This window comes from Chiloscyllium plagiosum, chromosome 38 (genome assembly GCF_004010195.1).
Source record: "Chiloscyllium plagiosum isolate BGI_BamShark_2017 chromosome 38, ASM401019v2, whole genome shotgun sequence".
NCBI lineage: Eukaryota > Metazoa > Chordata > Chondrichthyes > Orectolobiformes > Hemiscylliidae > Chiloscyllium > Chiloscyllium plagiosum.
Genome location: NC_057747.1, coordinates 8574412 through 8588928, shown reverse-complemented (window position 1 = coordinate 8588928; position 14517 = coordinate 8574412). Strand labels below are relative to the sequence as shown.

At 40.0% G+C, this 14517-nt stretch overlaps 1 protein-coding gene across 1 annotated transcript in view; it reads left to right on the top strand.

The window, feature by feature from the left end:
• Positions 1-12634, top strand: part of LOC122541793 (annexin A4-like) — a 53745-nt gene extending 41111 nt beyond the window's left edge. Inside the window, exons 10-12 of the mRNA XM_043678776.1 lie at positions 4143-4201; positions 10119-10241; positions 11954-12634. Of these exons, the coding sequence (XP_043534711.1) occupies positions 4143-4201; positions 10119-10241; positions 11954-12019 (248 nt within the window). The 3' untranslated portion in view covers positions 12020-12634. The remainder of the gene's footprint in view (positions 1-4142; positions 4202-10118; positions 10242-11953) is intronic.
• The last annotated feature ends 1883 nt before the right edge of the window (positions 12635-14517 follow it).

Here is a 14517-nt window from a genome sequence, read left to right as displayed (position 1 = left end):
CTCTGTGAAAAAGAGGTCCCTTTTAAATCTTTCCCCTCTCATCTAAAACCTCTGTCCTCTAGTTTTGAACTGTTCCACCTTAGGGAACAGACCTTGACTATTCACCCTATCCATGCCCCTCATAATGTTATAATTTTCTATAAGTCATCCCTCAGTGTCTGCTGCTCCAGGAGAAAAAGCCCCAGCCTATTCAGCTTCTTCCTAATGGTTCAAATCCTCCAATCCCAGCAGTATCCTTGTAAGTCTTTTCTGAAGGCTTTCAAGGTTAACAGCATCTTTCCTATGAGGAGAAAGTGAGGTCTGCAGATGCTGGAGATCAAAGTTGAAACTTTATTGCTGGAACAGCACAGCAGGTCAGGCAGCATCCAGGGAACAGGAGATTCGACGTTTCGGGCACAGGCCCTTCTTCAGGAATGAGCAGAGAGTGTTCAGCAGGAGAAGATAAAAGGTAGGGAGGAGGGACTTGGAGGAGGGGCGTTGGAAATGTGATAGGTGGAAAGAGACCTTGACCTCTTTCCACCTATCACATTTCCAACGCCCCTCCTCCAAGTCCCTCCTCCCTACCTTTTATCTTCTCCTGCTGAACACTCTCTGCTCATTCCTGAAGAAGGGCCTGTGCCCGAAACGTCGAATCTCCTGTTCCCTGGATGCTGCCTGACCTGCTGTGCTGTTCCAGCAATAAAGTTTCAACTTTGATATCCAAATGAATCCAACAAGAACTGGACCAAGCATATGTGGTACTCATAATCTTCTTCATCCTAAGTATACGCATGATTTTACTACAACTGCTAAGTATTTCATCAGTAATATTTTCAGCAACATAACACAAAACATCGCAGATAAGAAAAACTGCAGCATATTAACATGCCAAATTTCCCCTAAAGTAAATGCATTAAAATTCCATCAAATTTGACAATATTGTTATGTATTTGGCTTTAAGGGGTTAACACGTAGGGGGTTCCATACAACAGCCAAGCAGGGTGAGATCAATAGTTGTGATGTTGAGAAGATATGCTCTTCTTCATTAGGGTAAATAAAACCACAGAAAGTAGACAAAATCAAACACAAAATATTGCTGAGGAAAGGAGTGAACAAAGACAGAAATGGGAACTATTTAAATGTAAATCTATGATTCGCTCCAGTAATAATATCTAACAATATTCAATATCTAGGATCATACCAAAAGAGTACTTTGAAGTATTAAAGGGATTTTCTGCTATCTAGTGATCTCTGAGGCATGAAGTTTCCCTTTCTTGATATGTGCAAGATCAAGACAAACACTAGGCATACAGTAACAGTGATATCACCGCAGGGAGTTGGCAGCCAATTACACTGAAGTATTCTCAAACAGCAAATCAGAAAGTAAAATGCAGTAAAATCTTCTACTCAATTAAAATTTCCACAGAGTAAATACAAATCATCAGTGATACACATGGGATTAAAGTAGCTGAAATATCATAACTTTTTTTTAAATTTGAAAAAAACATTATTGCCATAATAATGGCAAAAAAGCATCCCAGTGATATAACATTAGATTTCTATGAGTAACTATTGAGTTATTAAAATTAAATTGCATTTATATAGTAACTGTTATGGCCACAGAAAGATCCAAAATGCTTTACAGCCAATAAAGTACTTTGGAAGTACAGTCAGTGTTGACACATAGCAGGCAATTTACATGTAGCAAGCTCCCACAAAAAGAAATGCTGTACTAATTATTGAAAAAATATTGACTATGACACCTGGAACAACTTTCTCATCAGTGGTGAGGTTCTGGAACCCACGAGTTCAAAGGGTAATACAGGCAAAAACCATAATCACATTAAAACATGCGGTGGAACAGTCAATGGGTTTAGGAATCAAAATTTGGAGAGTGGGATTAGTGTGACGAGGTATTCATCGACTGGTATGGACATAATGTGCCAGACGACTACCTTCTGTGCATGAAATCTTACTGTGTTTTCTATGTATCTATAACTCTTATTAAAAATAGTGCCATTGGCTCTTCTATGTCTACATTAGAGGACAGACAGGCCTTCACTTAGTAGGCTCTCGTCAAAAAGATAGCAGCTTAAATCTTCCAACTTCCCTCACTGGATTGGAATGTGTTGCTGGAAAAGCGCAGCAGGTCAGGCAGCATCCAGGGAACAGGAGAATCGACGTTTCGGGCATAAACCCTTCTTCAGGAATGAGGAAAGTTTGTCCAGCAGGCTAAGATAAAAGGTAGGGAGGAGGGACTTGGGGGAGGGGCGTCGGAAATGTGATAGGTGGAAAGAGGTCAAGGTGAGGGTGATAGGCCAGACTGGGGTGGGGGCGGAGAGGTCGGGAAGAAGATTGCAGGTTAGGAAGGCGGTGCTGAGTTCGATGGATTTGACTGAGACAAGGTGGGAGGAGGGGAAATGAAATTTTCAGCTCTGATCTCCAGCATCTGCAGACCTCACTTTCTCCTAGCCATAGTGAAGCCACACAGTGTCTAACTCAATGACTCGTCTCTGGTAAATACGAACGTTGTTGATCTCCTCTTGTGTTGAAATCAGAAACAGACATGAAGGTGACAATTGGAAGCCACCCACCCTGCACTGAGACTGAAGCCAGCCGTCTCTGGTTTGATGTTTTCAAGAAAGACCTTTATATCTGCGATGGGAAGATTTGGGTGTCAATCTTACAAGGTAATGCAACAATATCATTAAGGTAGAGATGGATTGTTTGTAGTGCCACCCCTCAGTGAAGTTGTTAATGAATAAATAGAATACATAAAGAAAGAAAGTCACATTTGTATGAACCTCAGCAAGGCTCATTACGGTCAATGAAATTTTTTTTACTCAGCCAATGAAACAGGGCACAATAAGCTCCCACAAACAGCAATATGATAGTTGCCAAGTGACCTGCTTTTGCAATGTTGATTGGTCAGGACTCCAGGGTTAACTCCCTTACTATTCTTTAAAATTGTGCTATGGTATCTTCTCCCTCCACTTGAGAGGATAGAATCATAGAATCCCTACAGTGTGGAAACAGGCTCACCTTGACCTCTTTCCACCTATCACATTTCCAACGCCCCTCCTCCAAGTCCCTCCTCCCTACCTTTTATCTTCTCCTGCTGAACACTCTCTGCTCATTCCTGAAGAAGGGCCTGTGCCCGAAACGTCGAATCTCCTGTTCCCTGGATGCTGCCTGACCTGCTGTGCTGTTCCAGCAATAAAGTTTCAGCATCTTTCCTATAACTGGGAGACCAGAACTGATTCCAAAAGTAGCCTAACCAATGTCCAAAACATGACATCTCTGAAGCAAAAAAGAATTGAAAGAAGGTTGATGGTAGAATTGACCTTCCACATTCTCAAGGGAGTGAAAAGTCATTGATTGTTTGAGAAGTGCAATCCCTGGTGTCTGGTTGAACAAGATTTCCTGAACAAGTGACTTTGGATTAGTTTTCAGGCAGTCCACCTTTGTATTTTTTTTTTATTCCCTGAGTTACATTGATGAAATGACTCTCAGTTTTATAATTTCTAACAGCTTCTAAACTTCAAAAAACAATTTCAGTCCAAGATGCAATCATCCTCTGCGTAAATTATACTATTAATATTTTATCATGTAATTCTGTCATGCAAAACCTGAGGAGATTGTAGGGATCAAATTTTCAAACAAGGTATATTTAACACCTTCTAGTATTTTATATCAGTGGAAAATCTTCTATTGAGAATATGTTATCTTTTTAAAAAGCTATTTCATGTGGACTGTTAATGAGACTTTTAAATGTGCCTTAGCAATGGAAGCACTAATCTTTCAGACTGACTGACTGACAGCCATATATTCATATAACACAGAAATAAGTCCTTCAGTCCAACTCCTCCAAGTTTCTCAAACTAAACTAGTCCCATTTACGTGCATTTGGCCCGTAGCCCTCCTAAACCTTTCCTACCTATATACCTGTCCAAATGTCTTTTAAACATTGTAACTGTACCTGCATCTGCCACTTCCTCTAGCAGTTTATCCCGCCTCCAAATAAAGCATGCAAAAGTTAGAATTGCATGAATATTTTGACATTCACCTACATTTTCATGAGAACAACTTTGTCTATTATTTTTGTCTCAGTAGTTTTGTTACTCATTTGTTGATTTTATTTTTTCTCTCTCTTTTCACTGTAGTGCAATATGCAAAGAGTCCGGCTGCTTATTTTGCCACAAAACTTTATGAATCGATGAAGGTAAGCATTAGAAAAGGTTTCCTTTGTTTTATTTGACTAGCATCCATTATACACAATTTGTAATGATTTGCAAGCTTTGTTTCAAGAATTCTTCCCTGTTAGCTGATACTTTTGTATCTGGGTTTTCCCTGTTCTGGGTTTTTTTCTTTCTGCTGTTATTCCTCTTTGCTTTTATGTCTGCTTTATCATCTTGTCCTCAAAAAGTAACCCTTGACCAAGCTGTCATTGTAAGCTACTATCTCTAATCCAACTTCCCTTTCCGCTCGAAATTCTCTTCATGCCACTTCAACATGTCACCCTGTTTCCTGACCAACATCTCTGCCTCAGGCTTGCTGCACTGCTCCAGCAAAGCTCAATGCAAGCTGGAAGAAGAGCACCTCAGGTTCCACTTGGCAACTCTGCAACCTTCAGGACACAATATCAAGTTCAACAATTTTGGGTCTTGAGACAGCTTCCTGGAACTTCAGTTTTGAGTCTCAAAACTGACATAGCACTTTCTTACCAAATTCACAAATGACATCTGTAATGTGACAAAGAAAAATATTTCCCCTCAGTTTCTCTACAAACCTCCAGAGTGTTGTCCCATTGCGCGAGCCAGCTGTCACATGGTTTCATTCTTGTTTATCTAATCATGATAGGCCTCTCTTTCTGCTCTCACAGCATTACCTTCATTCCCCAAGGTGGCCTCGGTCCCATTATCTTATTTTCCATCTACGTGCTGCTCCTTGGACACATCTGGATACACAGCATTAGTTTTTACACAGACTGGTGACTCCCAGCTCCATGTCACCACCATATCTCTTGACTCCTTCACTGTCATTATAGTATCTGACTACTTATCTAGCTGATGTTTTTGTTTTCAGTCCTGATTCCAAACACCCTTGCCTAGCTCCTGACTCCAGCCCTCTCCCTGGCAACGATTTGTAATTATGCCAGTCTGCTTGTAATCTAACTGCCATTTGAGGTTCTGACCTGATATTATGATGGCACCAAGACTGTGTTGAATTCCACCTCCAGAACTGTGCCCTGTTTCAGTTTATCTGCTTTGAAATCTTTATGCATGTCTTTGCCATCTCAGTCCAATACATTCCTGGCTTTTCATCCCACATTTTACTCTTCTATCTGTAGTCGTAATATCATTTTAAAAATCTGCCCTTGTCTCAACAATCCCCTATCAACCATGTACTTGCTGACCTATGTTAGAATCTAGTCAATTAAGTTTATTTTACATTCTAATCCTGCTTTCAGAACATTCCCTCACTACCATTACCTCAAGCTCTCTAATCCTCTGAGAAATCTATCCATCTCTAATTCTGATCTTGTGAACATTGCTAACTATAATTGCTCATTGATGAACATTCAATTGCTTGGAAGAGCTCTCTCTCCTACCCCTTAACCTTCTCACTGCTTTAGCATGCACCTCTTTCACAGAATGTTTGGTTATCTGACCTAATATCTCTTCATGTGGATTTAGAATAGAATCATTGAATCCCTATAGTGTGGAAACAGGCCCTTTGGCCCAACAAGTCCACAGCAACCCTCTGAGAGTATCCCACCCAGACCCATTTCCCTACCCTATTACTGTACATTTACCCTGATTAATGCACCTAACCTACATATCCCTAAACACTATGGGAAATTTAGCACGGCCAATTCACCTAGCCTGCACATCTTTGTACTGTGGGTGGAAACTGGAGCACCTGGAGGAAACTGGGAGAATGTGCAAACTCCACACAGACAGTTACCAGAGGCTAGAATCGAACCTGAGTCCCTGGCGCTGTGAGGCAGCAGTACTAACCACTGAGCCACCGTGCTGCCCCTAAATATTTCATTCGTGAAGCTCCCATGAAATGCATTATGATGGTTTTCTGTGTTAGATGCAGTGTCTCTGTGAGTAGATCTTATTTGCTAACATTGAAAATTGGGTCTTTTTTAATAATTGTGGAATTGTGTAACCTGCAGAGTTGTTAATTGCACTCTTTGGAATGGTCTAGAATTAGAATTAGGTTTATTGTCACGTACTCAAGTACAAAAGAGCAGGAGTACAGTAAAATGTGTACAATGTTGCCACACACTGCACCATCTTGGGTACAAAGTACTTAGTTACAAATCTTAGGTACTGAAATAGAGAAAAAAGCAAACGTTCTACATTACAGTCCTTCGTAGTATAAATTAGGAACATAAAGAAATGAAGTTAAAAGGTGCTGGAACTACAAAAAGCCTTGTGTTGAGATAGCATACTCTGTTCAGATTAGTAGATGATTAAGCCCTGTTTAGAGTCCCTAGGTTAAGCGACCACATGATTTGCAAGTACATATAAATGGAAAAGATAAAGTATAAGTAGAGTTGCTAACAAGTAAAAATTCTAGCCTGTGAACATCGAAATGTTGTCTGTCTGCATCCTTTTCATTTACTTTTAGTACTGGTGTTGAATAGAAATCACATTGTTCAACAAAAGAAGCATTTCACTGTAAACAATTCAAATTTCTGATTAAATTCTATTCTTATCTATCTTGTTTCCTGTGACTTGGGTGTCTAGCTAAACGTGAACCAGATTGGATTGTTTTGCGTTTATACATTTCATTCAACAGCTCAATTGATGCATATACAATTATTACTGCAATGTCAATTCCTATCAATCCAGAGATTGGTGTCAGTGAGAAATGTTTATTATGCTGACTCCTGACGTCTTTATTATGAGCGGATTATAATAAGAATTGAGTGTTTTTGTGCAATTGTTAATAGAACAGGAAGCTGATTGCTGTAATGCAGCTATTACTATTTTACAATCAAGTCACCACACCTATTCTAAACAATGGAGACTGCGTTTTTAGTCTGAATCAGTTGAGTACTTGTTTGAAACCTAATGTATCAATGTTTGTGATATAATTAAACACCAGTTAAGCCCAAATGAGGAATACTATGTTTTTGCACAGTTTAATTGTCTATTATGATAACTTTTGAAATAAAATAGACTTCTTTAATTTAGCAGTCAGATTATTGAGATATATAAAATTCCGAAGGGTGAAAAACCCTTTTTGCATGTAGAGAAGATTGTGGACTGTTGATTAAGAGTGCATTAAAATAGGGAAGTCTTAAGCTAGTAAAGGCATGGATGAGGGTTTCATCAGCAGGTGAACTGGAACAGGGATGGAGCTGGGTAGTATTACAGAAGTAAAAATAGGCAGCCTTTGTTCTGGCATGGATGCTAGGTCAGCAACTCATCTTGGGTGAAGTGATACTTAGAAGGCAAATAAACTGGTTTAGTGTTCGATGTTTCAGGGAAAAGATGGAGTAGACTTGTAGCAAGGATCAAAGTTTCAGTTTTCCAAGGATTTAATTGGAGAAGAAATTCTGCTCATTTCTGGTATTGGATGTCAGTCAATTATTAGGATAATTTAGCATCAATTGAGGAGCATGGATCAGTGCCGGGACCATCATTGTTTGTATATGGAAATGATTAGGATGAAAAGATGGTCTGATTCGTAAGTTTGCAGATGACACAAAAATTGATAGAGTTGTGGATAATAAGGAAGATTGCCAAAGGATACAGCAGGATATAGATCAGTGGGAAAGTTGGGCAGAAAAATGGCAGATGGAATTTAATGTGGACAAATGTGAGGTGATACATTTTGGGAGGTCAAGTGCAAAAGGAAAGTATATAGTAAACGGTAAGATCTTTAGGAGCATCGATACACAGAGGGCTCTTTGGGTGCAAGTTCATAGCTCCCTGAAAGTGGTAACATTAGTGGAAAAAGTGGTGAAGAATGCATACTACTGCTTGCCTTCATGGGTCAGGGCATTGAGTATAAAAGTTGGTAAATCATGTTACACATGTATAAAACATTTAGAGTATCATATGCAGTTCTGGTTGCCACACTATAGGAAGGATCTGGAAGCTTTGGAGAGGGTGCCAAAGAGGCTTACCAGGATGTGGCTGGATTGGATTAGCTATAAGGAGAGGTTGGACAAACTTGCATTGAATTATACCCAAAAAGTTGACTTTAAAAAAAGATTTTTATGAAGCCTCTTAACAGAAGAGACAGACTAGAAGTCTTTAGAGAAGGAATTCCTGATCTGAAAGCTGAGACAACTCGAGGTGGGTAAGGTAAGCCAGGGACGCACAAGAGACAAAACAAAAACTGCAGATGCTGGATTCCAAGATAGACAAGCAAGATGCCGGAAGAACACAGCAAGCCAGGCAACATCAGGTGATGGAGAAGTCAACGTTTCGGGTATAATTCTTCTTCAGGACTGAGGGTGGGGTGAGGGGAGCTGCAGATAAAGAGGGTGGTGGGAGCAGGTGACGAAGTGGGGATAGGTGAACACAGGTAAAGGGCACGACCTAGTTGGTCGATGGGAGGAATGAATCCAGTTAGTAGCTGCAAGAAAGGGTCGATGAGAGGAATGGAAAGGAGGGGGAGGGGCTGGAAAGGAAGTCGGGTGATGGGAAGGGAGGTTACTTGAAATCAGAGAACTCAAAGTTGATGCACAAGAGGCCAGAATTGGAAGAATATGTGGGGATAACTGTTGAACTGGCCTCAGGACCAGTTAGATCTAATCCCTCATCATCAAACTTTGGAAAGTTGCCCAATCTTATCAACACAGATCTCTGATTCTAAGGACGTTTTTGTCTTTAGGGGGCAATGGTGATTTGAGGCAGTAAGGGATTGTGGGAAGTGTAGTGAAACTGTCAACCAACAAGCTGTACAGTGAAAACAATGATGTAGAGATGCTGGAGTTGGATTGGATTTGACAAAGTCAAAAATCAAATGACACCAGGTTATAGTCCAATGAGCTGAAAATGTGTTGCTGGAAAAGCGCAGCAGGTCAGGCAGCATCCAGGGAACAGGAGAATCGACGTTTCGGGCATAAGCCCTTCTTCAGGAATGAGGAAAGTTTGTCCAGCAGGCTAAGATAAAAGGTAGGGAGGAGGGGGAAGGGCGTCGGAAATGTGATAGGTGGAAAGAGGTCAAGGTGAGGGTGATAGGTCAGACTGGGGTGGGGGCGGAGAGGTCAGGAAGAATATAGTCCAATGAGCTTATTTGAAATTGCAAGCTTTCAGAGTTCCGCTTGCATTCACAAACTGGAGAAACAACATCTCATCTTCGGACCAGGCACTCTACAGCCTGCTGGACTTCATATTGAATTCAACACCTTTAAATTGTGAACCAACTCCCATTTCTTCCCTTTCCTTTAGCATGTTATCACATCCTCCTGTCCTCCAAGTACACTTACTGTTGTTTAAAGTCTGGCAGGAGACACACCATTGTTCTCCCATTCTCACGTTCCAATCACTTAATCTGAACTATCAACATCTTTTCGCCACCAGCACACTACACGCCACTACCACCCCCCCCCAACAACCCTCACCAAACTATTGCATAAATGCTGTCCCCGCCACACTTCACCTCAGCTCTGATGAAGAGTCTTCTAGACTGGAAACGTTAGCTTGCTGTCTCTCCATGGATGCTGCCTGACCCACTGTGATCTCCAGTATTTGTTGTTTTCAGTTCCGATTCCAGCATCTGCATTAATTTGTTCCTGAATCTGAGGGTGTCCGCCTCATTTTGAAAAATGTAGCTCGCTACCACCTCTGGAGAGAAGGAATGGACAGGTTGGAGTCTGGTGGGGTCAGGCTTGAGATTTGTTTTTCTTCCTGGCAGTGACTTAATGATCTTTAATGAGTGTGGGACTAAAGAGGGTCTCTGACCTGGCTGTAACCCTAACCCACTGGTGTTTGGGTGATTAAACTCAGTCCTTTTGAATCAGAAATGGGAAGCTTATTTTACACCACTGGCATCCACTACTGTAAAAGTGGCTGCTAAATTTCTGCTTACTTCTGCATGTGTTTGTTTCAATCTAACCATTCAATATATATTCAATCACAGGAATTTAAATGTTCTGTTTCTATCAGGGTGCCGGTACAGACGACAGAAGCCTCATTCGAATTATAATCTCTCGGTGTGAGGTGGATATGATTGACATCAAAGCTGAATTTATGAAGCAGTATGGAAAGTCATTATATTCGTACATTCAGGTATATCCCTAATTAATGCACACTTTTTAAAAAACTGCAAATTGATCCTGTGTGGTAATCCTAGTATCCTGTGGACATGATCGTAAACTGGAGCTGCCGAGACATTTAAGTGTAATAGTACCTCGTCTGTTTTTAGGTCCCCCTCCTAACAAACTTAGCTGGAGTATTGTGTACAGTTCTTGGTGCCACACAGTAGGAAGGATGTGAATGTATTGGAGAAAGCGCAGGAAAGGTTTCCCAGAAAGGTTCCAAGGCTGAGAAATGCTTTCGTTATAATGAAAAGGAAAATTGAGATTTTGTGACTGTTTTCATGGCTGAGAAGATCTGATGGAAATTTTTAAAATCATGACGTATCTAGACAGAGTAGAGAAGAACTGTACACACTTGTAAATAGGTTGAAAACCGCAGCACACAGTTTTACAGTGATTTTTGCAACAGAAGCAAATGTGAGGTGAGAAAGTCTTCTACTTAATGACTGGTTAGAGTACGAATTTCCAGAAATTCTGTTCAATTGAGGCATTCAAACAACCATTGAATGATTGTTTTTATTTGAGTAACGTACAGAATCATGGAGGATTGGCAGGGGATAGGCACCAAGAGAGCTCGTACAGAGATGATGGGCTGAAAAGCTGTCTCCTGCACTATAACGATTCTATGATAGAGTGTAGGATAGCAGCGGTAGAAGACTCTACAGTCTTATCTGGTGCTGCTGTATATGTCCAGTTATAGTTCACTTCTATTTAGTCCTACACTCATTAAAGATCATTTAAGTTACTGCCAGGAAGAAAGCCTAGGAATAGATGTGAAAGGAGGCTGAAATTTCAGCTTGGATACTAATTGTGCAATGTTTCTATTCGCTACTGCTTTGCATATGTTACGGGCAAACCAAAGAATAATTCTTTGTGTCCGTAAAGCATCCCAGACCTTCGTGTCCAGTGGTTGTGAAAAGCCTCAAATCTATTGGCAGATATTACCTTCTCCATTCTCAGGTCACCCGGGTATGGGAGAAAATGAAGGGGATAGTTATGTTTTATATAATCAACCTTTCCAAATAAAAATGAACAAGGCACGTTTGCTTTACAATTTGGCTTTCCTGCTTTATTGTGTACTTATTTATCTAATTGAGCATTGCTGTTTCATTGTGGAACCCACCTTGATTTGGTTTCCAATAGAGGAGGCTTGATGGACCAAATGGCCTACACTTGTTCCTATTTTCTATGACATTCAGTTCAAAGCAATGGAGCGTCATTAAAAGAATCATTAGAATCCCTATTGTGTAGAAGCAGGCCATTCAGCCCATTGAGTCCACACCGACACACCCCCCAACCCCACTCCTGTAACTTTGCCTAATCCACCCAGCCTGCACCTCCCTGGACACTATGTGCAATTTAGCATGGCCAATTCACCTAATCAAATTTTTGGAATGAGGGAGGAAATTGGAGCATCTGGAGAAAACCCACAGAGAACTAGGGAGAATGTGTAAACTCCACACATGGTTTCGTGAAGGTGGATTCAAACCCGGGAACCAGGGATATAAAAGATACTTAACTTTCAGAAATACTTGGAAAACTGCAATAAATTCAATGGTTATCAGTATGCCTGACTTAGCACATTAAACAAAGCTATTAGAACTATGTTTGACTATTTGAACAATACAATGAAATGGCCAACTGAAATGCAGTATATGACTAAAGCTTTTATTTTTCCTGCAGGATGATGTGGGAGGAGATTATAGAAAGATCTTGCTGCGACTCTGTGGGATGGATGATGCTGAATAATGAAGCACATTTATTTCTGAAAAAGTGGCCACAATTAGGACTTTGGATGTAAAATGCATATCTACACTGTCTTGTTCATTCCCATTTACTTGCATTCGGTATACTTGAAGTGTTAAAGTTTCAAGTCACAATAAATTCAACAGTTGGGATATAGAGCTGGATCTTGAAATCCACAATGTGTTTGCTTAACACATTTTTAACCTTAAATCATTGTTTCCATAAACACCCGATAAATAGTGCATTTTTGTTCTTGTTGAACTGTTTCCCATCAGTCATTGTTTTAACAAATCCGTCTAAACAAAAATCAGCTTTTACACAAAAGACTGGTGTTTGAAAAACACTTAAATTGGTTGGCAGCACTTAAATTATATTTAATATGCTGAGCACTGAATGTTGTAATAATGGAACACTTTATCTTCTAAATTGTGTTTTATATTTGTTGAACTAGGAATCCTAATTTGTGCTCAGCATGATGCTATTAAATGTTTAATTGGGGAAGAGTTTCATTTTGTATCTACTGCCTTTTTGTTATAAATATTTTGGTTAACAGCAGATTTCGATTTGAAGATCCTGGCCTAACATTGAAAATAAAATTCCTGACAACTTTTCAACTGATTTTACTGCATTCCTTATCTTTCCTGAATATATTTTTGGGTAGGTCTCAGCTATTTTCTTCACAGCAGTGCTCGTTTCTAGACAGTGATCAGTTCCAGTTGCTGATGTGAAAGCCCAGTTGTAACAAAACTGGAGATGGCTTTTTTCCACAATTGGCATGCACCATTCTCTGCTGGGTGGTCACCTACACTAACTCAGCTTTGTGGAGGAAGCTTCTAGGAGACTGCAGATATTAAACCATCTTAAGCCAAGATCAGAAGTCACACGACACCAGGTTATTGCCCAATAGGTTTATTTGAAATCATAACCTTTCAAAGCATTACCCATGTAACCCCAGTGTTGCATAACTAATGACTTTGTCCACCCCAGTTCAGTTCTGACACCTGCACGTCATGGCTAACACCTTAAGCCAGTATGTGATACGATGTATTGGTATTTCGACCTGGTTAGCTCACTTATTAATGATATATTTTAGATGAAAGCCCTTTTGATGAACTTTGCTACATATACAAATTCACAGTTTTAAATACAACGGGGGGCCAGGTTTTGCTTTGTAATATGAGGATACATGAAATAATGTTGCATAAATGGTGCTGCCCTTAATTCTATTTTCAAGTCTTGAACCAAACTATAGAAGATTGTAATTTTACCATGTTTTCTTGATAGATAATACAAGCCAGCTACAGCTGAATTTTCTCTGGGCTCTGACTCCAGATATGATCTTTTATTTTTAATTTGCATGAAATCATCAGAAATCCGATCTTCACGATAATAATTATTTGATGGCTGACCAGCAATCGTGTGATGGCTTTTGCCAAAGAGTGACATGCTTGCTTTATTTTGTGGTATTGCTATAACTCAGTCCTTTTTCAGAGGTAAAATATGCTGCGTTGCTTCTTAAATATCCAGTGAAATGCATGTTTACATTTACATCTCTCTCTGTCCTGCTCTACTGTGAACAAATTGAGTCAGACATTCATGCTCCTCACGTTAAGCTGTGCTGAACTGGCTGAGGAATTAGAATGTGATTTGCACCAAAATGAAAGCAGGAGCTCTCTCTCTCTGCAAATAATTCAAAATTCATGAGATTTATCATTCTTGTTGCCATAGAATTCAAGATATGCATTTCCTCGCCCAATGTGCTGAGTGACTCCATTACTTTACTACCCAAATCTCATGTGCATTAATCTTGCACATTAGCCTCACATGTGGAACTTTATCAAAAGTTGTCTGAAAATCCAAATATACCACACCTACTGGTATTTCCTGATCTATTCTACTATTATGTCCTAAAAACAATCTCCAGTAGGCAAACATAATTTGCCTTTCATTAATCTATGTAGACTTTGTTTAATCCTGTTGATACTTTCTAAGTATCACATATTTTTAAAAACACTTAACATTCAATAAATTGTACCTTCCTAATCTGGATCTTGTTGCCTGAGCAGCTTCCTAATGTGGCACCCACAGTTCTTCCTGTTTTCACTGTGCTGGCCCTGCATCGACCAGTTTGAATATCCTTAATCCTGTTTTTGATGTCCAGTCAGAAAATCATTCATCGATTAAGCATGTGATTGATACAAGTCAAGGTGAGGTCTTTGTTAAGTGTTTGTGTGTTTAGTGTCCATGGCCTCCCATGGTCTGGTGAATTTTCTGGTCTGCCAAAGGCTCGGTCATGAGCTGCCACTTTAGCAAGGTACTATCTGTGCTGCTGTTAGGCTAATCAGTCTGTCTTTCCCTGTGTGTTTTATTTCTCCCACTGTTCTGTGCTTTCACACCTCTCCCACCTCCCTTTTCAAATAGTGGTTACATCTGCTATTCCATCTATGTGCAACGTTCCAGAATCTACAGAATTTTGGAAGGTAACCACCAACTCGGCCACT